Source organism: Trichosurus vulpecula, chromosome 2, assembly GCF_011100635.1.
Source record: "Trichosurus vulpecula isolate mTriVul1 chromosome 2, mTriVul1.pri, whole genome shotgun sequence".
Lineage (NCBI taxonomy): Eukaryota > Metazoa > Chordata > Mammalia > Diprotodontia > Phalangeridae > Trichosurus > Trichosurus vulpecula.
In genome coordinates this window covers 242331330-242358482 of record NC_050574.1, presented here as the reverse complement: position 1 = coordinate 242358482, position 27153 = coordinate 242331330, and the positions used below count along the sequence as shown (strand labels likewise).

Sequence of the window (27153 nt, the reverse complement as noted above, 5' to 3'; positions counted from 1 at the left end):
GCAGGTGTAATTCAAATGGTGAAAACCAACTTACAACAAATGATTCCTGATGTAATTAAATAGTTAACAAAAATTTATTGCAAGAGATATTTCATCACTGGATTTACAGTTTCAAGGAACATAGTACAAAACATAGTGCATCCGCTTTCTAAACATTAAATAGGTGCAAGTACACAAAGATTAAAAAACAAAAGGGAGTACTTTACAACATAAATTACAGTACTATAAATATATTTTATGTACATTATACATCATCTAAGACAGTTTAATATACAGTATATAGTTCATATTAGTTTGCGACTATTCAGTGCTTTAATTATATCATGGGTAAGAATGTTAAGGATACATTTGCATCATTACACTTAGAGTAAATGATTTCTAATTAATGAGGCCTTATTTAGGCCTGTTGATTTCCACCATTTACAGAGCCGGTTTTCATATGAAATGAACACTTACAGACATAGGAGTAGCTTTCACTCGGATATTCCCTTTCCCCCCTCTGGTGACTAAAAGAGAGGTTGGAGAGGAATGACAGTGGGGTGGGGTGAAAGCAGAGAAGGGAAAAGTGCATGGGGTAGAGGGGGGAAAGCCAGGTGGCTGGGATGAAGAACTGATGATGGAATGATAGGCAACTGAGGAGGTGTAACAAAAGTCGTGTGACCCGCGGGGCAAAGTCTGGGTCCTACTGAAATCTGAGGTAAAGGTGTTCTGGTGAGAGTGGGAACTTGGGAGAGGAACTGTTGGTGGGGCTGGAGCACTTTGAAGGTTCCTGCAGCGGCAGCGGCGGCAGCTGCAGCTGCAGCAGCAGCAGCATGTTGCTGCAGAACTGTGTGGTGGATCGTGGTTACCGAGGTAGAACATAGGGGCTGCTGCAAAGGCAGAGGCTGCAGAGGAGGGCTGGCTGGCTGCAGGGTGGGTGGAGCAAAGGTCAACTTGACCTTGGTAGGCAACAGGCTTGGGGGCATGATGTGCTGGTAGGCCTCACATGGCAGATCTTTGAATTTTTCATGGTTTTCTAGAGGGAACAGTAATGTTTGATCTGGCAAAGCTAATGGGGCAAGGATCTGCTCTGTAGTTAAAAAGGTGTGACCATTTATATGTGCTTCTTTGAATGGTAATGGTGGTTGGCTGTTAAGGATTCCTGAATTATATCTAAGCCATTCACTTGCTGCTTCATTCATCTTCTCTTGGGGTAGGGCCTCAGCAAGTTCATAATGGCAAAGAAAGGATTTGGGCGGAGGTGGACCAAAACTCCTTTCAATGTTAGGCAGCTTCAAAGGAGGAAGCTTTTCATTTTCATGTTTTTCTTTTTGCTCCATCATGTTCTCAGTTGGTACCTTTGACAGGGCTCTAGGTTCAAACACAGAGTTTGGAGAATGTTTGAGTTCAAACATAGAGTCAGGAGAATGTTTGAAAGCTTCCGGAAGTTTACCTGGAATATTCTCCATTTGCATATACTCGATATCTCTGTTAGTTTCTGGGTGAATGAGACCAGAGGAATTGAAAGTTAACTTGTTCTCCTCTGCCTCTGTTTGCTCTGTACTTCTTGCAAAATCAATGATGGGCTGTGGTTTTGCTTCTTTTGTTTCATCCTGAGTCATTAACTCACCCAGGTTGCTTGACAGAGATTTTTCTTTCAAACAGCTATAACTTAATTTCCTTCTTAGCTCCTGGTCTCTAAATCCAGAATGAAGTCTAGTTCTTTTTCTCCTTCGTTTTTTCTTAGGTTTATAGGATTTAGCCAAAGTCCTTGTTGGTCTCAAATGCTGTTCAGCTAAACAATTCTGTCTGTATAAGCTTTCATCTGATGAGCAAGAGTTTGTGTACTGTCTCTTTTTTCGATAGGATCTTTCAGGTTCTTTAATAAGTGAATTGTATCCTCTCTTGATGGATGGGTTCTGACCCAGGCATTTCACCTCATTTTGGTGTACTAAACAAGTATGGTCTGGGCTACAGCTAGATGTTCTGACTTTCCAACTAGAAAATGTTCTGGAGTATGTTAAATTATGTTTTCCAGAATTGAATAACATTTGTTTTGTTGGACCATGTAAAATAGTTTTGCTCTTTCTATGGAAATTTTTAGAACTGACAGCTTCACCATTGTTCTGCTTTGTATTCCAGATCTTACAGGTTCCTTTTTTCTTGTGTAGATAGATGGACATTGATTTAGGCCTTTTATCTTGTAATTCATGTGGTTCTTGTAAGTGCTCTTTAGTTAGCCAGGTATTCTTACATTCATCACTACCTTGTTCTGAAGTTGCTTCCAACTCATGGTTCTTTGCTTCATCAACATGATTAGTCTCTGGCTCCATTCTGAAAGAAGCATCTGACTCTTCTTTGGTTACTTCCCCATAATGATGGTGACATAACTTTCTTCTTCTTTTCTTTTTTCTATTTCTGTGAAACCAGTTTTCATGAGTTTCCTTTAACCATGTTTTGTTGTGTTTCTCATCCATAGTATCTTGCCGTACTTGTTTTCTGGTGAAGATGAATTTATCTGGTTTTCCAATCCTATATGTATCATCTTCAAGCTTTGTATCTATATCCTCCTTGCTCTTTCCAAAATCACAGCCTTTGGTAAAATTATCATCAGTTATATGTGACATGGCATGGTTATACTCATTTTTGCTACTTTCAATTTCATAATCATTGGCCTCTGCAATGGAATCATCCTTGCGGTCTATATCTGGACTCCTGCAAAAATCAGTCATATGCTGAGAATGAAGAACATTTAAATTAAGCTTATTTTTCTCAAGACTGTTTCTTGATCGAGTAGACTTAAAGTCAAAGCATAGAGGATTACAACTATAAGAAATTGATGGTTCAGTACTTGTATAAACCAACATTTCAGATGGCCATTGAAGAACTGTTGATCCATACTTGCTAAGCACAGGCACAAAAGGCTCCTCTGGTCTTCTACATATGTTCTCTCTATTTTGCAAAGTTTTACTGTCCCCTTCAATTTCTGGCGGGACTAAAATTTCAGGCTCCAGTGTTTTACCTTCAGGTTCATTAAGGGATGAATCATTACAAAGATTTTTAGGACTTTCTTCTTGGATAGTGGGTGAAGACAAACAATCGTTACCAATGGAAATAGATGCTGATTTATTTCCTAATATTTCAGATCCATTAGATTCTATAGATATGTCTTGATTAATAACGACATCTTTGGGTTTTATCTGATCTGGTAATACAGTTGGATTTACATAGCCCCCAGAATCAGCTGACACTGGTAGTTTTGGCTGGCAAAAAGGGAGCACTAATAAAGCATCATCTTTATTCACAGGTTCTTTTGTCTCTGTAGTTTGAGGAGTTTCTTCTTTTTCAGAGTACATCTCCCCAAGTGGATGAAATGAATTTGGCTTTTCTTCAGGATTCAAAACTACTTCTGTTGGTAAAGACAATAGATGGTGGGAAACTCCAGGGACAAATCTACTTTTTCTGTTAAAACCATTTTCTGCAGAAGCATCATCATTGAATTCAGAGAAAGCTGCTGCTGAAGATTCCAGCTTCACTGATGCTTTCTTTGGAAAGGCAAAAGAAAAGCCAACCTTCTGCCCATGTACTCCTGGTGCTTGGTCTCCAAGATTGTTGGGTTTTGCCTTATGATTATTTGAACTTTCTGGAGCTGAAGCAACAACCTCAGAATCTTTAGCATTCTGATAACTGTGAATCAAGGTATCCTTGAATTCTTCCTCTTTATTTACTGAATCTACCATATCTCTTTGTGAAATTTCATTAAAATTCTCTCTTACTGTAACAGTTGTTGACTTGAACATAGGACCACTTCCAGGAGCACTGGAAAACAAAACAAAACAAAATGTATTATATATAAGAATGATGATTAAGAAAACAAACATTTAAGCTTATTATATGTTAATATATTATCAAATTATTCTACTCAGGGAAAGATATTCTTTTAGATATGAATCAGTATTAAATAAAGTGGACATTTCCCTAGTGTATGAATAACAATTAATTTGGCACAAAGTAACAGTAGGTACATCTATTCTAACTTCATAATCACATTTGCAAATGAGTTCTAATATTTACTTTCATGCTGTATACTTTTGAAAATGATTATTAAAGGCACTGATATACATATTCAAATGGTTTTGTATCTCATGTTTTAGGTGCCTCTAGTTTTGGCATCAGCAAAGCATTGCTGGAATCTGCCATCCAATTCACTATAAAACAGAACAGGGAATAAGGTGTTTCTATTCATAATTCTTCTATAAAATGGTTAAGTTGCTAATGTCTAAAATGATCTCATTTGATATGGTTTCATGGTATGAACCTGAAGGATAGCAATGCTTGCATCTTCTATGTGGCTTTCTACCAAGACCAGATCAAAAAAGGACCAGTTATGATGAATGCTTTAAATATAGCTCAACTTTATTTATTGTAGAAAGTGATTTCAGTCTCATTGGTTAAACAAGGATACTTTTTTTGTGTGAAGATATTCTCAAATACATTTGCAATTTTTTTTCATTCTGAAAATACATTCTTGGAACAAATCACTAGTGAGCAATTTAAAAGCAAAGGTCAAGGGATGATGAAGTAATATCTTCAATCAAGTATCTTCAAGTTTCCACTAAGAGATCCAGTCAACCAATGCTTTCAAACACTATAGTTTAAATAGAAATAGAACATACAGGTTTTTTTTAATAAACTAAAAATATGTGTCATTTTAGCCTCTTCTGAAATGTGCATTTAAACAGGTTTCTGCATAAAATTCCAATTCAAATTACTGCTTACAGCCCACAGAAAGCCATGAAAATGTATGTGCCTTATTCTGGGAGTGGATATAAATAGAAATATGCCCTTCATTTCCACCTCCAATTTTCTTTTGTAATATTAAAAAAAAGTTTAACATTTTATTCCATTCTCACCACGTGGCTTTTTTCCGTAGCTCTGCCAGCTTGTGTAGTCGTTGAAGAGCCTTTTCCTGTTTTCTTTCATCTTTCCTGGATTTAGATGCTACATTTCTTGCAAATTCTCTTTGTTTTAAATCTTTGAGCCTCTGTTAGGAAAAGAAATGCGGAAAGGAAAAAGGAATTAATAGTTTGTGGCACCATGGAAATCGTGATTAATTTTTTAAATTACATTTTCCAAACTTTTAACATTTATATTTTGATGTCTAATAATGCTATAAAACCATGATAAGGCATTCCTGACAATTTGTGCTCCACAAATGTGTATATGGTCTCGGCTGATTTAAATGGGCTCCAGAGTTCAATTCCCCTCCCTCATGGTCCAGAAAGGAGGCTGGATGGTGATCTGGTATTGTGGTAGGGTAACTTTTAAGAGTTTGAATAGATGAGAGGTCAGTTGTATTGTGTGATTCCACAAGAATAAACATTGTAGAGTTCAAGAGAATGTAGGCATAGAGAATGATTGAGTGAAGTGTCTAAGGTGAGTGATGGGAGGCAACAGAGGTGTGAGTCATAATCTGGCTAGGGAATGCATCCAAATTGGTGAAATAGGGGGACGTGGCTTAGAAGCAGAAAGTAGTGCTGATATATTTCTTATCCAATCCATGGTGAACTACCAAGAGTTAGTCCATACAAAACCTAAAGGAGAAAAGATTGAAGCAAGAGCATCAACTAATTAAGGTGGAATAGTGAGGAACTAGGAAATATGTCGGAAATCAAAGGAACCAGACTAGATTCCATGTAATGGACAAGTAGTAGAAAGCTCTCTCTTTGCTTAAGGACTCCCATTAGTCCTTTGCATTTTGAAAATAATTAACCTACGCAGAACTGAAGAATAACAGGTGATATTAAGACTATCTCTCCTTGAAGGACTCCCTGGGTCTTGGTGACCAGGATTGGGTTGTGTTATTGTTCAGTAATTTTCAGGGGTCAATTTTTCATGGCCCCATCCTTTTCCAGCTCATTTTACAGATGAGGAAACTGAGACAAACAGGGTTAAATAACTTTCCCAAGGTCACACAGCTAGTACCTGAGGCCAGATTTAAACTCAGGAAGATAAATCTTCCTGATTCCAGACCCAGCACTCCCCCTTAGCTACCCAGGTTTGGGTAGGTAGAACCAACTCTAGAGATTAGATGTTCTAAACAAAATCTTTTGTGCATTTTTCATACAGATATCCTTCCCAATATACCAGAAACTAATGGTATCAATAATCTAGTAGATTTTAGTCCAAAAATTCTATCTAGTCAGAAGGAGTATTCCCTACATTCTAGGTTCCTAATATCAGCTTGAGTACTCAGTTCCAGAAACAGACTTCGAAGAGTTCAGGAAATATCAAGTCTAGGAGAGAGAGCAAATAGATATAATTCTTAAAACTGAGGAAGGCTGAGGCTGGTGAACCTATTGATTTTTGGGATTCTGAGTTACAGAACAGCTAAAGGCAATTATCAGGCATGCACAATAATTCTAGTGCCAGTATGGTAAGCCTCCATATGGAGTAGAGGGCCACCAGGCTTCCCAAAGAGGGGTGAACCAGACCAGCTCAGAAAAACAGAACAAGTTAAAGATATAGACTGAACAGCACTGGGATCAGGCCAGTGAGTGGCCACTGTACTTCCAGCCTAGGTAAGATAGAGAAACCCAATCTAAATAAAATTTTAAAGATATCTAAGTTATATAAGTGGTACAAGACTAAATCTACTGAACACACTTTTCATCATCCATGTTGATATATATAACCACATGGTGGGGATACTAGAATTATCTGGCTGTCTCTGTCTGCCTCTCTGTCTCAGTCAATGTGTTTGTCTGCCTGTCTCCCTCTGTCCCATACTACTATTGAATCTTTTCAACTCATGCGCTATCTACATAATCTTTCCCAGATGAATATTGACTTATTTAACATATCACTTAGCATAAATGCTTCCTCAAGTACCTAGTCTCTACCTTGCTATAACACTAGATGTCTATCTATGATCCTTTCTTCACTATACTAATACAATTTTTTTAAAGATGAAGATGTCTAAAAGCAATGAGTCTTATTTCTTATACCTTTAAATCATCCCATGCCACCAGGGACTGTACTATACTTGTCTTAGATACATAGGTGACATTGTCTATTTCTGAAAGCCATCTATTAACACTGGGGATACTCTGGCCTAGTTGGATACACCTTGTGGTCCCCATGGACTTTCTGAGAGTTTTGTTTCAAGAAGGTGTTTTGTTTAGAATTCTCTGAGGTTAATTAGCTGAACTTTTGAGAGGGTTCTCATAATTCTCCCTATCTACTAATTTCTGAAAAGGAAGTCTAGATTAGACATTATATATTCACAATCCAAACTTAATCTTCCTTTTGGCAAGATCACTAAATGCCTGATGTTCAACCTGCAGTCTGGCATACTATATGTTCCACCAACAAGACACCCCATCTCTTAGCTCCAGGCATTCAGGCATTTTTTCTGGCTGTCCCTCATGCTGGAACATTCTTCTTCCTCAATTCTAGCTATTGTCTTCCCTGACTTCTTTTAAGTTCCAACTAATATTCCACCATCTACAGGAAGCCTTAATTTCAGTGTCTTCCCTCTTTTAATTATTTCCCATCTTTTCTTGTATATAGCTCACTTTGCATGTATTTATTTGCATGTTGACTTCCCCAATAGATTGCGAGTTCCTTGAAGGCAGGGACTATCTTTTATCTCTTTTTGTATTCCTAACTCTTAGCATAGTGCCTAGCACATAATAGATACTTAGTAAATGCTTATTGACTGGTCAATTGCTTTTAGGCTGCCCGGATGGATTTCCACCGGGAAAAAAAAAGTTATTTATAAATGCATGAGTGAATAGTTTTTCCAAGTATAAGTTTGCTATGGACAGTGAAAGATGTGATTGGTAATTGGTAATTACCAATGAATTATTGGTAATTGAATAAATTAAATCTAACCCTCTACATCTTGCTAAACCAAGACCCCAGACCGTGCTTTATTTTCATATCACATCCAGTCATCTACCCAGGCTATCTTGTCAACTGATCTGCCTTCCATCTGCACATTATCATTGCCTTCTCCTTTCCATTTCTTACTCTAGTCACAGTAATCAATCAATAATATCATTGCTCACTTTTTTATGGTGACAAAAATGGAAATTGGGGGGATGTCTCAATTAGGGAATGGCTAAACAAGCTGTAGTATATGAATGTAATTGAATATTACTTTGCATAAGAAATGATGAGTTGAATGATGTGGATTTTAGCAAAACCTGGAAAGATTTTTATATGAACTGATGCAAAGTGAAATGAGCAGAATCAGAACATTCTATATAGTAACAGCAACACCGTGTGATTATCAACTATGAGTGACTTAGCTCTCCTTAGCAATATAATGATTCAAGACGATTACAAAGTACTCATGATAGAAAATACTATCCACATTTCCCCCATATGTACCATGCTTTCCCACTAAAGTGTAAGCTCCCTGAAGGCAGTAACTTTTTCTTCTTTCTATTTATATTATTATCACTTTGCACTAGCACACAGTAAGCAATTAATAAGTGCTTTGTCTATATATCTTTCATATAGCATAAAATAAATCAGTTCTTTTCCAAAGAAAATTAGGCATGAAGCCTAAAATACACTGTATTTTAATATTTGCTGAGGCATTTTTCTGAGTTGATCCCCTTAACCTCATGGAGTAGTTGCTATTATTATTTCCATTTTAACAGATGAGGAAACTGAGGCTGGGGGGGTTTGGCTGCTTGCCTAGGATTCAAACTAAAGTATTCCTGATTTCATGTTTAGCACTCTCTACACTATACTGTACCTAGCTGCCTCAAAGAAGAAAAAAAGGTACGGAAGTTACAATTTCAATATATGTTCTACACAAAATCAGGGCTTGGGGTTGATTCAGGCTGAATGTTGAGCAATCACACAGATTACTAATGAGCAAACACCATTAACTTTCAGTAATAGACCAATCACTGAATATTCAACTATTTAAACAGCTGAACGATATTGCATTAAGCAAAGAATCATTTGGATCATCAGATAAAACAACATTCTAGTACTTTATTTCTGCATAGTTCAGATTTATTTTTTGGCCATATTTAGAAATATCATGTTTTTCTTTTAGTAATCTGATATGTGTAACACTCAAAACTTCAAATTGATTCTGAAATTGATTATTATGGGGAAGTATTTCATGAAAATTAATTTGTAAACACACATATTACTCTAATAAGTTTTTCTCCTTGTACTGTGAATGTCTGCCACTGCTCATAGGAATTAGTAGGAAGCAAATTATCTCTACCAATTAAAAAGATAAAGCTATTTATAAGTAAGAGCAAAAATCTTTGGAGATTAGCATTCTCATTAGTATTGGACAAATGTGGTTTGGGCTTCATTAAAGAGTCTTGACCTTTGGATTTTTTTTTAAAATTTTTTGTATATGAAGATATAGTTGTTTCTTGTCTGCCAACTCTCACTTCTTTCAAAGCTATCCAGGTCACACCACTGGTTCCTTTCCTCTCTTGCAAATAAATAAAAGCAAATCATTACTATAAGGATGCTCTTGGTCTCTCCTGGGTCCCCCTATTACATGGATTGTTCCTATAGCCTTTTTTCATTGTGGGATGTAAGGTTTTTTTGAGGGATGTAAGAGAAATAGTTTGATATCATCGAAAGAAATTTTCCACAAGGTCAAGAAACTTAGATTCCATCACTAAGTTTACAAGGATCCCTGAGAGAAAACTTGTGGGGAAAAAATGAACAATTGTTTTTGAACCATGAGCTTTCTTCTGATATTTTTACCATGAAAAAAATATTTTCTGAAATGCCTTTTGTCTTTACATAATAGTCATTTCTCATCTTGTCTCCCTTGACTGAATCTTTGTGACCAAGGGAAAAAATTAAGTAAAGACATCATATGATGACTTTGTCTAATAATATGTGCAACATTCAGTCCCTACTATTTCTCCTAACTCTGACATGAGAATGGAGATATGGCTTATTATTCCTCTTGACCTCTCTGTAGCATTTGATGGTGCTTATCCCTCTGGATACTCTTTTCTATGAGTTTCTGAGACACTGTTTTCTCTAATTTTGAAAAACTATCCCAGTGATATATTGATTGACAAAGCATGAAGTCTATATATCACACTAGGTATTATTATCACTTTTAGTACATTGGCTTGGTCAATGTTCATTGGAATGAACAGTAAATATTTCAAATTATTTTTCCCTTTATTCCAGGAAAATGTTTATAGATATATTTATGTAAACCTTTTGTTCATTGGTATATTCATTCCCAGAAATTTAATGAATTTTCTAGTTATTTTATGGACTTTCCCTTATTTCTTATTTTTGTTATTTTTAATACTTAACACCTCTTGCATAAAAATGATTACAACTTTTGTAGATTTATTTTGCATCATATAACATCATTAAAGATCAAAAAGCCTCAATTGGTTCCTTTCATGATTCCAGATGTTTTCTAAGTATACCATCTTACTATCTATAAATGGAGATAATTTTATCTCCTCTTTGCCAATATGTATACATTTGATTTTCTTCTCATCTTATTGCCTATAACTACATAATAGCATGCAGAGGGGAAATTAACTTCTCCTTTGTTTGAGTATTATAATTCTATTTGCATTATAAAAATGAATTCCTTAAAACCATCTTTCTCTATTTATGAGACTTTTTTTGTTTTCAAAGGTAGTAATCCTTTTTAAATATTTAATAAAATTTACCAGTAAATCCATCAGCTCCATTAATGACTCAATCAATTTCACTTTCTGGGACTGAATTATTTATAACCCCATAGGATCATCACAGAAAAATGCTGAGGGGTTACTTGACCAATTTCACACAGTTAATTAAAAGTGGATCAAGGATTTCTCTTATTACAGTGGGTATTTTGGATTCTGGAAGAAATTAATCAATATCCTTTAAATTCTCACTTTTCTGTCATAAAGTTATATATAGGAGTTTCTGACAAATTGCTTGCTGTCTTCTTTGTTATAGATTCATCCTGTTCATTTTTTATTTTGACAATATGATTTTCTTAATGGCTTGTCAATTTTGTCTGTCTATAAAGACTTTCCAATTTTTAGTTTATTTCTATCTCAATCTTTATGTTTTAATGTGCCGTTGTGTTTCTTTTATGATTACTAATTTGTTTATTTTCTAGTCTTTTTAGTACCATTCAGTTAATTTGATTCCTTGTTTCTTTATTTTCAATAATTTCTACTCAGCACTACTTCAGTTGTATTACAAAGTTTGCCATATTTTTTTCATAGTGATAATTATCTTTAAATTAGATATTCATAGTTTCTATGATTTCCCTTTTTATCTGTTCATTATTCTATATGCCATTACTTACATTTCATTTAGATCTATGCCCTTGGCTGATATTTCCTCTATTAATGAATGTATTATGTTATGATCTATAGGAGATGGATTATTATATCTACCTTTGTATCTTTGTTTAGAATTCCTTTGGGAAATAACATATTATCAATTTTTATAAAAAGAGCCCATGTCTTAAATCCAAGTACTCATTTTTAAATTGTCACAGTCCAGTCAAATCTAGTTCATGCAACAATTTGTCCATCTCTGTATTTTCCTACTTGTTTCTCTCTATGTTGGGACATTAAAGTTTCCTGCTATTATCATGTTTCTTCTTTTCCTTCTCAAACTCCTCTCCCATTTCCTTCCTTCTCCTATCTGTTCTTTTCTTTCTCCTTCTCTTTTTTCTTCCTCCTTTGGTCTGGATCTTTAATTTCAGTGCTATAGGGATGGTGAAGAAATTCTCTTTACCAACATAGACAATGACCTATTCTTCAAGTCATAGTCTTTGAGAGTGCCTTGAGAAATCAATCATACTGCCAGAATTTATCAGAGATAGGACTGGTAGGTCCTTCTCCAAGGACAATTCTGTACATACACACACACACACACACACACACACACACACACACCCTTTTTAGACTAATTAGACATTCAAGACTCATAGTTCTAAAAATATAAATACAAATGTTTAGGGGAAAAAAATTTCATATTGTCATATACGAGGAAAACACAAAATTCACAACTATAACCCTACATATGAATGGATTATATTCTCTAATACAAAGAAAAATAAATAGAAGAAATAGACTAGCTAAGAAATAAAACCCAATTTTCCCCTTTACACATAAAGAATATTTAAAGCATGGACATTTATGCAATGAAAATGAAATGAATATTGCCTATAGAACAAAATCTAGCATGTATAGTCTTTTTATAGAAATAAATATAATGTGTATCAAGAGAATATTAAAAAAATAAATTATAAACAGAATATCAGATAAGGTAATAACAAAAATTGAGATAGCCAATGAAGAAAAGAAGGAAATTACATTATACCTGAGGCCATTATAGAAAAGGAGAAAAATAATAGCATTAAATGTTAATGCAGCAAATGATATAATGGTTATTTCTTGACAGAAAAAGCTAGTGAATGGGAAAAGAGTAACAGAGTAATAGCAGGAGACTTTAATATTCCTCTCTCAGAGGTAATAAACAGAAAATATAAAAAATAAGGAGAAAATAAATAAGTGATTTTATACTACACACATGTAAGAAGTGAGGAAGACAGTGAAATTCTGTCATAAGATCATGGATTTAGAATTAGAAAGGATGAAGGAGATAATCTAATCTAATCCCCTAAGGAAACTGAGGCCAAGAATGTTTAATTAACTTTATGTTACTACCAGGTAGTAACTACAGAAGCTAAATCTGAAGCCAGGGTTTATGACTCCAAATCTAGCAATCTTTTCTCCTTGATTCACATCCCATTTAGTCCTTGCCTCCAGGCAATCATTTCATGTGCCCTACTGCTGAACTTGTTTTCCCCATCAATGGGACACCCTGTAGCAGACCCTCAGACACCATGCCCGCAGCTCATGGTGGGGGGGGTTAATTCATTCTGCTTTGGAGCTCCTCAATCATTTCGGTCATGTCCAATTCTTCATGATCCTATTTTGGAGTTTTCTTGGCAAAGATACTGGAGCGGTTTACCATTTCTTTCTCTAGTTCATTTTACAGATGAGGAAATTGAGACCAACAGGATTAAGTGACAGGGTCACACCATTAGTAAGTGACTGGGGTCAGATTCAAACTCATGAAAATGAGTCTTCCTGACTCCATGCCCAGTGCTCTATCTACTGAGCTATCTACCCTAATGCTAGTCTGTCTTGAATGGTGAATACAAACTCATTTCACACAAAATTTCTGGCAAGACTGTGAACCAAATGTTTCACATGCCATCCATTTATCCATTCATTTAACTTTCCATTTGTCCAGCTGATATGTGTTTCCTTACCCCCTTTCTATCACTTGTTCTGGGCAGGGGATTAAATTCTACCATTCCTTCTTGAAAAGGTATGTCAATAATCTGCCCTGTGGATTAATTTGCATCCTGATGCCCCCACCCCCATCCCATACTAAATCTCTATTCTCTCAACATCACTACTCAATAGGTGTTCCTTTACCTTATTCAAATTGGGAGACTCTCATTTTTTTCATAATTAATTGTCAACTTATTTTCAAATTGCTACTTCTCCACTGCCTTTAAGCATGCACAGGTCTTTTCTATCCTAAAACAACAACAGAAACTTTTAGTAGGCCTCACTTTGCCCTGTTCTTTTTCCCCCAAACTCCTTAAAAAGGCAGGGTATACTTGCTCCCTCTACTTCCTCCTTTTGATTCATTCAGTGTTTGGCAGTCTTGTTTTTGACCTCATCACTCAAACTGTTTTTCTCAAAGATACCAAAGATCTCTTAGCTGGCAGATTTGATGGTCCTTCCATCTCAATCCTTCTTATCCTTTCTGTTGAGTATGACAATTGACTACTCTCTCATCTTTGATATTGTTACCTCTGAGTTTCTGTGATACTACTTTCAACTATTAGTCTCTTTTGCTGGGCTCATTATCCATAAGATACCCTCTAAATGTTGGTATTCCTCAAGGCTCTGTCCTGGTCTCCTTTTCTCTCTAGTCTGTGCCCTCTTTGTTGGCAATCTTTATCAGTGCCCATAAGTTTAACTAGGATCTCTGATAAAATGACTTCCAGATCTACATACCCAGTCCTAATCTCTCACCTGAACTTAGTCCCTCATCACCAAATGCCAAATGAATATTTCAAGGTAAATGTCCCAGGGAGATCTTAAAACTCAGCATATCTAAAACAAAACCAATCCTTCCCCTTCCCCAAACTTCTTTATTTCTATTTAAGGAAACCCTTGCCATCCTTTCAGTGTCTCAAGTTCAAAATCTTTACATTACTTTCAACTCCTTACCAACCCTTATTCACGTATCCAGTCAGGTGCCAAATCTTTATATTTCTACCTTTACAACATTGCTTTGCCTCTGAGTCCTCTCCATTCACACAGCTATAACATTAGTTCAGACTCCCATAATCTCTCACCTAGATTACTATAACAGTCTCCTAACTGGTCTCTCTACCTCAAATTTCTCCCCATTCAAGACTACTTTATATAGCACTGACAAAGTACTTTTTTTAAAGCTGATTTGATCTCGTGGCTTATCTGTGAAACAAAAATAAGTTGGAAAATTCCTCTGTTTATTTTTTAAATGTCTGTTCAACCTTTCATGTACCTCCCTTCCAACATTCATTTTATCGTACTTCCCTTCTATCCAAATTGGCCTTCTCAGGGGCAGAGCCAAGATGGCGGCTGGAAAGCAGGGACTTGCTCAAGCTCCCCCCCCCCCCAGGTCCCTCCAAACACCTATAGAAAATGGCTCTGAACAAATTGTAGAGTTGCAGAACCCAGGAAATAGCAAAGGGAAGCAGGGCTCCAGCCCAGAACAGCCTGGATGTTCACTAAAAAGGGTATATCGCATGGAGCAGGGTGTGGAGCAGAGCAGAGCCCAGTGTGGGCTGTGCCAGGATCAACCAGACTGAGTCCTCGGGCAGAACAGGTGAAGTGCCCTGAATCAGTGAGCTGTGGAAGTTACCAGACGTCTCAACCCACAAACAAAGACAACAGAGAAGGTTAGTGGGAAAAACTTCAGGGACAGAGTGAAAGGAGATCATGGTCAGTCACTGCCCCAGGGGCAGCATAAAAGGTGAAGCTACAGAACTACAGCTTCAGTTGCTTCCAACCCCAGGCCCACCTGGTGGGAGGAATTAAGTGGTGGATCTGAGCAGGAGTGCAGAGCCTGCTTAGATCTGAGTCCTGGTCCAGGTTGGTGGTTCTTGTGGGAGGAGAAGCACTGGTGTGGCAGAGTTTGCTGTGCAGAAATAGCTCCAAAAGCACAGCCCCTCAAGCTTGGAACAAAGTACTCTCTCTCTCTACGCTACAAGCAGTTATACCCCAACGAAATACTCAAGGATCAAGTAGCTGGCTGGGAACATGGCCAGGCAATGAAAATGGACTCAGATTCAGACTCAGACTTTGGAATCTTTCTTTGGTGACAAAGAAGACCAAAACATACAGCCAGAAGAAATCAACAAAGTCAAAGAGCCTACATCAAAAGCCTCCAAGAAAAACACGAAGTGGTCTCAGGCCATGGAAGAGCTCAAAAAGGATATGGAAAAGCAAGTTAGAGAAGTAGAGGAAAAATTGAGAAGAGAAATGGGAATGATGCAACAAAACCATGAAAAACAAGTCAATGACTTGCTAAAGGAGACTCAAAAAATACTGAAGAAATTAACACCTTAAAAATAGACTAACTCAAATAGCAAAAGAGCTCCAAAAACCCAATGAGGAGAAGAATGCCTTGAAAGGCAGAATTAGCCAAATGGAAAAGGAGGTCCAAAAGACCACTGAAGAAAATACTACCTTAGAAATTAGATTGGAGCAAGTGGAAGCTAGTGACTTCATGAGAAATCAAGGTATTATAAAACAGAACCAAAGGAATGAAAAAATGGAAGACAATGTGAACTATCTCATTGGAAAAACCACTAACCTGGAGAATAGATCCAGGAGAGATAATTTAAAAACAACTCTGTAGGAAGGGAGGAGGGGGCAGGTGAGGGGGAATGAGTGAATCTTGCTCTCATCGGATTTGACTTGTGGAGGGAATAACATACACATTCAGTTGGGTATCCCATCCCACAGGAAAGAAGGAGGAAGGGGATAAAAAAAGGTGGATGATAGAAGGGAGGTAAGATAGGGGGAGGAGGTAATCAAAAGCAAACACTTTCGAAAAGGGACAGGGTCAAGGAAGAAAACTGAACAAATGGGGACAGAATAGGAGGGAGCAAAATATAGTTAGTCTTTTACAACATGAGTATTGCGGAAGGGTTTTACATAATGATACACATGTGACCTATGTTCAATTGCTTGCCTTCTTAGGGAGGGTGGATGGGGAGGGAAGAGGAGAGAGAACTTGGAACTCAAAGTTTTAAAAGCAGATGTTCAAAAAAAAAGTTGTTTTTGCACACAACTGGGAAATAAGATATACAGGCCATGGGCATAGAAATCTATCTTTCCCTACAAGAAAGTAAAGGAAAAGGGGATGGAGGGAGAGTGGAGTGACAGAAGGGAGGGCTGATGGGGGAATGGGGCAATCTGAATATATGTCATCTTGGAGTGTGTGGGGAGGGTAGAAATGGGAAGAAAATTTTTAATTCAAACTCTTGTGGAAATCAATGCTGAAAACTGAAGTATTAAATAAATAATAAAAACCCCCAAAAACCCAAAACAAACCAAATGGCCCTTCTCTTTGTTCCTCACTCCCACCATTCCATCTCCTGTCTTCATTGTTTTGCACTGACTACAACACATGCCTGCAATAACTCTTTCCTTACCTGTGCCTCAGAGGCCCTTTCTTCCTTTAAGATATTCATGAGGTATCATCTTTTGCATAAAGGCTTTCTTTATTGCTTTGCACTGCTAGTGCCCTTCCTCCCAGGCCACCTTATATAGAACTATTTTTGTGATATATATATATATATATATATATATATATATATATATATATATACACACACACATACACATATATATGTGTGTGTGTGTATATACGTATGTATGTATATATGAATATATACACACATATATATGTATGTATATATGTGTATATATATATATTTGTGTATGTGTATGTGAATGAAATTTATATATGTACATATTCACATGTTTAGGCACAGACTTTGTATTTAAACTACATACATTTTTAGATGTACTTTTGTCTTCCCCACTAAAACATAAGCTCCTTAAAAGTAGGAACCATTTCATATATTTCATATTTTGTACTTGGATCTCAGGGCCTAGCACTGAGTAGGTACTCAATAAATACTTAATGATTCATAGCATATAGTGTCTGGGAATTAGGAAGCACTTAATAGGTCATTTTTCATTCATTCATTCATTCAAACTGCCATCCCCTAACTTGACAACAATTAAGGAATATTTTTTTTTTGAGAGTAGAGTTGTGTTTTTTTTTCAGGTGCCAGGATCATCATTTATGCTTCTAAATTAGTGTGGCCTAATGTCCACATAGTCCTTAGAATTTCATTCACCTAGCGTAGTAGGCAATTATCATACTATCACAAGTGAAAGGAAGAATCAGTCTTTGAATGTGAATTAATAATTATAAAAAGCTTCTACCCATAACTAGTTATCACATATATGTATATATATGTGTATATATATATATGTGTGTGTGTGTGCGTATATATATATATGTATATATATATATATATATATATATATATAAACTTACATAGTTGTTAATATTTTGATTACAAAAAAAGTCACTTAAAATAATTTTCACTCGTTTCCTTACTTAGGAATTTTTTAGTAGGATATGTATACTGAAAACTATTTTTATATTACCCTCTGGTGATTTTTCTCTCCAAGTAATGTCATCTTTAATATAGAGGTAGTTCATTTTAGGACAACGATATACTTAGAAAGATAACAAGAAATGTCTCTGAACATGTTTTTTTGCTACCAGGAAATCTGTTACTACCTCAAAATGATCCAACATTTCTGATCCTAGTTTCCTGTCTTTCTGCAAGTTAAAAATTCATCCTACTATGAAGTTTCCCAGTTTATTTGAATCTTAAATAGTGATTTATATTTTGGAATCTTTAAAAGGCCCACTAGAAAGAAAAGTATACTTTTATCTGATTCTGAGGTCGTATTCTCAAAGAATTACATCTCAATCACCATCTTTATTTCCTGAATCAATTGTGGTACTTTGGAGCAAGAGCATATATGTCTCAAACTCAATCATTGAAGCACTTTTCAAACATTAAAACACTATATAAATGCTAGCTGTTGTTGTTATTGATGATTATGTTAACAACAACAACAACAATCATTGGTGCTAGGTTTTTTATTTTTATTTCTTTGAGAACTAGTCAACATATTTCTTTAAAATAGGGTTTAAGATATGCCAGTGAATGGTATTAACTTTCAGTATGTAATTTCCTCTTATACATTTTGTAATGAATGACATACTGAAGGGATTTTAATTCTCTTTTCACTACCAATCACATACACACACATATATAATTTGAACCCCAATTTGACAGTTTTAGAAACATTGAATCCTATAAATGAAATTTCTAATCATAAGAATATCTTTTATCAAGCTTGTTCATTCTCTAAATTCAATGAAGTCAATTCCTTTCTTTCAATACTGCCAAGATCTGTTGTTTTGTCAGGGAAATGCCTCTCTCCATTGACACAGATCACACAGAGCAAGGCTCAGTGGAAAGAATGATGGATTTGGAGCAAGAAAGCCTGGCTTTAAATCTCATCTCTGCTATTTTCAATGTCTCAGATCCTCAACAAGTCACTTAACCTTTCTAGTCCTCAGGTTCTTCATTAGAAAAATGAGAGTAGTGAAGCAGCTGACATCTTGAAGTGTCTTTCAGTTCTAAATTTCTTTGTTCATGACCTTTGAGACACAGAATGTCCTCATGAGTTGTTATGGTTAAAAAAAAGCACTACAGCTGCTTTGCAATTAGCTAGGCTAGTTCTCAGGTAATAGAAATATAGTCCCTTGCTTGCCCTATATTCAAAGCATTTTCAGTTTTGTAGGCCCCAACCAAGTTTATTTTCCACACTCATAGCCTTCCATAACATAACCACCTCCATTTCATGATGAAACAGTATTGTTATTGTTATTATTATCATTGTTATTATCATAATCATCAATCACAATAATCGCTAGCATTTATATAGTGTCTTAAGGTTTGCAAAGGGCTTTACACATATTATCTTATTTTATCCTCAGGACAACACTGGGAGGTGGATGTTATTATCATTCCCATTTTACAGATGTGGAAACTGAAACAGACAAAGATTAAGTGACTTGCCCAGGATCAGAGCTAGTAATTGCCTGAAGCAGGATTTCAATTCAGGCCTTCCTGTCTCTAAGTTCAGTGCTCTCTCAATTCCACTGTGTAATTGTCATAGAATATAATTCTCACTTTGAAAAATATTAATGGTTGTACTGTCAAACAAGCAAAAAAAACCCTCTTTCTAATCTTTATGCACTGCATCTAGACCTTCTATGAAAAATACTTCTAAGTTCATTTTCAGTTTGCTGTGGCACTTCAGAAAATGGAATCATAAAATTAGATGGAATTTAGTGGTCATCTAGTGAGGTCATCTTTCCATGGAATTCAGGAATCTCCTTAAGCTATATCTAATAGTTGATTTATGACTTGAACACTTATAGCAATGAGAAATTCACTACCTTATAGGTTAGCTTATTTAAAAATACTTCCTTAGAGTGAACAGAAATTTACATTTCTAAACTTGGAGATAGAACTAGAAATTCTGGTGGCCGATGTATAAGAAGCACAAAATATTCCAGGGGTAAGCAGCATGAAAAGGTGCCTTTGAGTCAATTTTTAAATATAAATTTAGCTGTGAAGCCTCAGATATTATGATCAAAAGTCTGTATCATGAATTCCTGTGGGAAAAGATGTTAAGACACCTCCAGGTAGCTGTTAGAATAGTTTGCTACTAGCAGAAAAAAGGAGGAGCAACAGGACAGGCTTCGGTTAGGAGGAGTTCTCCTGTAGTGCAACAATGGGAGTAGGAATAAACTCAAATATGGCATTTTTCTCTTTTATCTAATTATTTTTCCTAGCTAAAGGCTAAGCTCAGTTATTTCTCTGTACTAAAGAAGCTCAGTCACTGTCAGTGTACACTAAGTCCCAGTGTCCTGTTATAAGGACTCAGTTTCCTTGCCTTAGTTATGCCTTTGAGGTAATATCTTAGATTCTCCTTTCTACATTCTCACAGAAAGTCTAATCTTTCTCCCATCCAAATCACTAGAGCCAGAGAGATCATATAAAACATTTTTTGTCTAAACTCTAGCTGAAGAAAGGATCCTTTCTGCAACTGTATTTGAGAAATAAAGATAAAACAATATAATGATCCAACTTGCACATAGGATATATGATATTAAACATGTCTTAGGAGGAAATGCTCATTCAGCCAAACCCTATAAGTACAGTGATCAAATAAGAGGTCAAGTCCCACCCTTTCTGTTACATTTATTTATAGCTGAGAAGTTTGACCTCAAACAACAGTAATTTCTTGAGGCAAATAACGAAATGTTTATGAAGTTTGAACTTCTTTGTTTTCATAGAAAAATTTTCTTTAGAAAAAATAAGGAAGCCACATTTACTGTTGGTGGTAGTAGTGGTGGTGATGGTGGTGGTGGTGATAATGGTAGTAGTAGCAGCAGTGGTAGTAGTAGTAATAGTAGTAGTAGAAGTAGTAGCAACAGCAATATAGCGTTCATCATAATTTTCATAATCCTTCTTTGGACAGGTGGGAGACTAAAAGTGTTTTTGGTACATATACTGTCAGCTGCAAAAAATATGTAGGTTGGTTTTACTTAGCTCCCCCCTCCCTCCAACTTTTTTTAAAAGACAGGTTCATTGGAGAAGAAGTGGGGACATATTTTGAAGTCACTCTAATTTATAAACAAAAAAGCATCAAGAAGGATTTTCTTTAAAAGAAGTCAGGCATAGTGTGTGGTGTAACAATTGTTAGTGTGAGCCTACAGTAGTAGTCTTGCATTTTAAAAAATCCTCTACTAGAATCTTACTGTAATATCTCATCATGGTTTGGAAGTGATCTTGAGTTCATGAAGGCTGTATCATAGGAGAACAATTTCTAGAAGATTCTATCATGATGGCAAGATTTCAAACATGAGTCCAAACAGGGACTATCTGCTGTGAAAAGTCTATCTGGATCACCTTGAGAGGCTTATCCCTAGGATGCCTTGGGGTGGGGTGCTGGGGTATTGGTGGTGAAATTATGTTTTTTTTCAGCTTCAGGGACCCTAGAAGACCACCTAAGTCATGGAGGGGTTTGCTATTTGTAGCTAAAGAAAGATTACTCACACCAACAAAATAACTCTTTGAAGTACTGAAATAAATATATTATTAAAATGCATATGTAACATTACATCAGGTCTCATTTGAAAATAATATTTCCTTACCTACCACAGAGATGAAAGTATGTTTTTCTATTTGTGCTTTACAAATACATTTCTACACTTGGCAGAAACATGAGATTTCACACTGTGCACTACATGTTTTGGATGATCAGCAAAACATTTAATTTGTGTTAATTAGACAAAGATGAGAGGGGTCAAATGAATTTGACACATTAATTTGGTATTTTGCAAAATTTTCTGACTTCATAAATTGAAGGAAATTAGTACACTCAAAATTTGCTTAATCCTCAATAACTAATAATTGCTTATATCTTTTACAAACCAAGCTTTAGGAATGCCATCTGATCATGATTTGTGCAAAACATGATACTTCCCAGCTGGAATTAATTTAATAAGTACTTAAGTGAGTATGTGCAAATAAAATCATTTGATTGATTTTTTCTGTACCCTATATTAATTTCCATGAAATGGCAACTGTGGTAAAATCATTATAAATAATTGCTTTATTTCTATCCATAATTTAATGTTATATATAGTTGAAGGGATGTAGGTCCTAAAGAAAATGCTTCTGAGTTCTCTCACAAAGACCATTTTGATCTAAGCAAAACTATATGTTATAATTACTATTAAGAAAGACACTGCACCTTAATTTTAGAATTTACATATTTTATCCAAGAAAAGCTAAAAAAAAACAAGGAGGAAAAATGCTTGTTTCACTTCTTCTCCCTACTTCCCTTTCCCCACCCCACCCCACCCCACAAAAAACTAGCCAGAAAATTGTGATAAGGAAATATTGGTATTTTTTTTAATCTTAATCCTTTACAAATTTCTGTTCTGACATTTTATCATTGCAAGAGAGGCAATCCTGAATTCTCAGAATATGCCAACAGAATGCAAGTTTTGAAAGATTCTATCATGCCTGGCAAGCTTGAACTCTGATTCTAGGTATAGATTTGATCAATCTTCTGACATCCAGACTTGTTAGATACAGTGACTCATCACCAGAATTCTCACTACTTAGAGATGTGTGTTTTGGCCAAGGCAATTCCTGGAACAAAGAAAAAGATAATATCCTTAGTCCTTGAAAACATCTTTCTAAGGTAGAGCCAAGATGGTGGAGTAAAGGCAGGAGCTCGTCTGAGCTTTCCCCCAAACCCTTCCAAATACATTTAAATAATGACTCTAAACAAATTCTAGAGCAGCTGAATCCACAAAAAGATGGAGTGAAACAATTTTCCAGCCCTAGACAACTTATATGGTCAGCAGGAAACATCTGTTGCACCAGGGTGAGAGAGGAGCACAGTGCAGCACAGGCAGTGCCAGTGCAGACCAGGCCTCAGCAAAGCAGGAACAGACTTTGGGACAACTGAATCAGCAGCAGCAGTGGTGGTTTCCAGACCTTTCAGCCCATGGATGAGTTAAGGGGATCAGACAACAGGTCAGAGGGAAATTTACAGGGGTCCCTTTGCTGGCACCAGCAATAGGATTCTGTCAGATTGCCTATACATGGATCTGGGTCAAAGTACAGGGTCTTAGTCCCAGTATGAGAAGGAGAGCTAGCACAGCAAAGCTTGTGGAAGCAGAGGAGCAGGGACCCTGGTCACAGTGTGTGTTTTCTTTCACAGTATAACTTACATGGAATTGTTTTTTGCATGAGTACACCTGTGTAACCTATTCCAAATTGCTCGCCTTCTCAATAAGGGGAGAGGCGGAGAGGGAGGGAGAGAATGTGAAACTCAAAATAAAAAAAAAGAATGTTAAAATTGTTTTTACATGTAATTGGTTAAAAATAAAATATTAAAGAAGATTAAAAAAGAAAACATCTTTGTACTGCTTCAGTAATGGTTGCAATATATTGGGGTTGGAGAGGGGAGCCAAGAATGCTAAGAATCACATAGTTTTTATAAATGCACAAAAGTCACACAGGATGAAGAAAGAAAGGATAGATACTACTCCGGTGTTGGAGTCCTGATACTGCCATTTATAAGCTGTTTGACCTCGATCAAGTCATTCCATTCTTTTGCCTCAATTTCTTCATTTGTTAGACCCTACATGATCTTCAAGGTTTCTGTCATGTCTGACATTATACATAATTCTTTGTGATGCTGTTTCTGAGTAATGCCACCAATCTATATTGTCTCCTTGATCTTCTGTCACATGGCAAAGGAAGAAAAAAAACAGAAGAAAAGGTCAAAGAAAGTGAAATGATGAATATTAGTCCTTTCTCTGATTGGTTGGGAGCATATTCTCTTTAGAGGGGAAAGTCATCAATATATGAAAAACAGTACTGGCAAGGAATTAATAAACCAAGGTACTTTCATACTTCTAAGTCCTAGAATTGGGAACATAATCTAGACAATTCTCCAAGTCTTAGTCCACCAATGGCTGACCTGGAATCCACTAGGTATGAGCTGGTAACAAATTGGTTTGACTTTTAGAGGCTTTAAAGTCCCTATGCCTTCTATTCATCAGGTTTCTATCAGCTAAAAGGCTATTGTGTTCTAACATATACTTCATCAAAGAGAATTGAAAACAATTATTAAAACTGCTCTCTTTTTTTAATCATATAAAAAATTTCCATATTAGTCATTTAGTACAAAAAGACTCAAATAAAAGAAGAAGAATGAATGAAAGAACATAAAAAAATATCATTCTTCAGTCTATTCAAAAAATAGCATTTCTTTCTCTGGCTGCAGACAGTATGCTTCATCATTAGTCCTTTGGGATATTCTAGAATTACTGTATGGCTGAGAATAACTAAGTCATTCACAGTTCTTCATCATAAAATATTGCTGTTACTGCATACAATGTTCTCCTGGTTCTTAAGTTTTTTTTTTTTTTTTTTTTTTTTCTGAAATCAGCCTGCTTGTCATTTCTTATAGCACAATCATATTCCATAACAATCACATATCACAGCCTATTTAACCATTCCTCAATTGATGGGCATCCTTTTTATTTCAAAATTTTAGACACTATAAAAACAGCTGCTGTAAATATTTTTGTACAAAAAGGTCCTTTTCCCTTTTTATTAGATGTCTTTGAAATATAAGCTTAAGCTAACTCTTCAGGAGTTGTCTTCAATTTATCTTACAAAAAGATTCAAATCTCATTAGTATTTGACCTAGACTCCCCACCGCCAACTTGTTGCTTTGTCTAGCTTTAAGGTGGTAACTTCTCATATTGTTGCCTTGTTCAAACCCAGAACTAATTTCACAAAATAGAATATCTTATTAATATAGACCTAACAAATCTGTTTTGCATGTGGGAAATATGGATCATCTTTTAAAATTTATATATACTGGAAAAGGTAACATATCAAGTCCTACACTATTTAGAATGAATCTAAAGCTTTTCCTGGGCTGGTACGAGAGTACTGAATATCTGCTAAAAAGTATGGAAAAGAAAGGATGTAGCTCTCAGATAATAAAAGTTTCAGGAAAGGGAGGCAGAAGATGTCAAGGAGAATCATTGCTTGTTACATACCTTGGTCTGACCTTTCAGATTACAGAACAAATACTTTGAGTTCCTATCTCTATATCTATTCATGCCCTTTGAAAACCAGCATAAAATACACATTCTTTTATATGTAATACTAGTATACATGATATCGTGAGGCATTTGTCCAATTTCTGATTTTCATTGAAATATGATATTGATTCATTGATAAATTAATCTTTTCCTGGATCTACCAGAGTAGTGAAAAGAGCTCAAAGTGAATTTAGTTTAAATACATATATTTATATGGAGTATTAAAAAGAATGTAAAATAATTCTAACATGAAAAATAAAAAAAAAACTACTACTGTTATCCCTATTCAGTGTCTAGAATGTAGTCCAGCACATAACACAATGTCTGGCACACACTAGGCATTTAATAAATTGTTATTATTGATAGTCAAGTATTTTACATGAACAGAGTTTTAATAAGTTAGAGGTATCAGGTGTCACTGATACGACTGAAAACTCAGTGACCCTATTTAAAAACATTGGTACTGATGGATGAGACAGCTAGGTGGTGAAGTGTAGAGTGCTGGACCTGGAGTCTGGAAGACTCCTCTTCCTGATGTTAAATCTGGCCTTAAACAATTACTAGTTATATGACCCTGGGAAAGTCACTTAACCCTCTGTAAAATGAGCTGGAGAAGGAAATGGCAAACCCTAAATGGGATCATGAAGAGTTCTAAGTGACTGAACAACAACACTGATGAATAAAGTACTGTGGTACTCACTCTAATATTTATAGAGAAATTACATAAAATTATCTATAAACAACCCCTTCTCCTCCATCCTCACACAACAAAAATATTGTTTTGTCCCTGCGCCCATGGCATAATGCCAAGAATTCAGTTGGAGTGCATTAAACTCTTGCCATCCTTTTGTTCAATAGGCATCCAGTACAGTGAAGTACATGTGTAGCTTTTCAAAGGCTGACAAAGCCTGGACTCATTCACGTTAAAAAAATTAGTAAAATGCTTTATCAACATAGAAGCCTATATGCATACATATGTAGATGTATCCATATCCATATCTATATCTGTATCTGTCTAACTGGCAGCTAGGTAATACACTTGTTTTGGAGTCAGAAAGATCTGAGTTCAAATCAAGCCTCAGACACTTACAAGTTGTATTGGCCCTGAGCAACTCAACCCCTTTCTGCCTCATTTTCTTTGTCTATAAATTAAAAATAATAATAGCTCTTGCCTTCCAGGTCTGTTGTGAGGAAAAAGCAAGTTAATACTTTTAAAGCATTTACAAACCTCATAGCTATTACTGTTATCGTTACTGCTACTATTTATTTTTATTACCTAAACAAATATATAATCTCATTGATGTCTGTACATTTCAACAATGCAGATTCAAATTAAATTTATCATGCGTTTTGAAGCACATATTATGTTCAAGGAACATTGCTGAATGATGGGAATAAAAAGACAAATTTGAACAGTTTCCAACCTCAACCAACCAATCAACCAGCAAATATTAATTTAGCACCTAGGAAGTGCCAGGCTTGGTGCCAAGTGCTATGGATACAAATAGTCAGAATGAACTAACCAAAGAGTTTACATCAAGAGAGGAAGCAAGAGGTACATACATAAGTATGATTGGAACAAACATCAAGAGAAAAACTGGAAATAAACACTAAGAACATAAATAAAAGGTAGGGAGGAAGGGAACTAGGAAGTGGGGACAGAGAGGACTGGGGAAGGCTTTAAGGCTATGTTTAAGGTACATCTTGAAGGCAGCCAGCAATGAGGAAGAAGAGTATTCCAGGAATTGAAAGCTGCTGATACCAAGGAATAGAGATGGATTATTTGTGAAAGAAACACAGAAGAGGCCAAGATTGTAGAGTGCAGGAATGGTGTTCATGTTTAACAAAACTGAAAGAATATGCTGTGACCTCATTGTGAAGAGGTTTTATAAACTAAACAGAGGTGTTATATTTTATTCTAGAGGAAATGGGGGTGGTAGTGACATAGACAGACTCTATTGGATAAGATGGAAAGGGTGGACCTTGGCAAGGAGAGGGCCTGTCACCTAAAACTGGAGGAAAAAAGAACAGAGTTGGGAGATGTCAAAGGATTTTAAAATAAAGAAAAGACAAAAATCACAATAAGTTCATGATAAATGACTTCAAATTCTCCTATTCAGGTAAGAAGAAAGGTTTTTAACTGCCTGAGGAAAACAATGTGTACATTAAAAAAATAAATTTAAATATATACAAAATAATTTTAGAGTGGAAAAGCACTTTCAGCTGGAGACATCAGTCAAGTTTCTACGT

The 27153-nt window shown here is 35.8% G+C and overlaps 1 protein-coding gene across 1 annotated transcript in view; it reads right to left on the bottom strand.

Moving 5' to 3' along the window:
* Positions 1 to 506: 506 nt before the first annotated feature.
* ZNF804A (zinc finger protein 804A) overlaps positions 507 to 27153 on the bottom strand; it is a 434023-nt gene continuing 407376 nt past the window's right edge. Inside the window, exons 3-5 of the mRNA XM_036745327.1 lie at positions 4893 to 5023; positions 1393 to 3798; positions 507 to 1350 (exon numbers count right to left, since the gene is read on the bottom strand). Coding sequence (XP_036601222.1) covers positions 507 to 1350; positions 1393 to 3798; positions 4893 to 5023 — 3381 coding nt within the window. The remainder of the gene's footprint in view (positions 1351 to 1392; positions 3799 to 4892; positions 5024 to 27153) is intronic.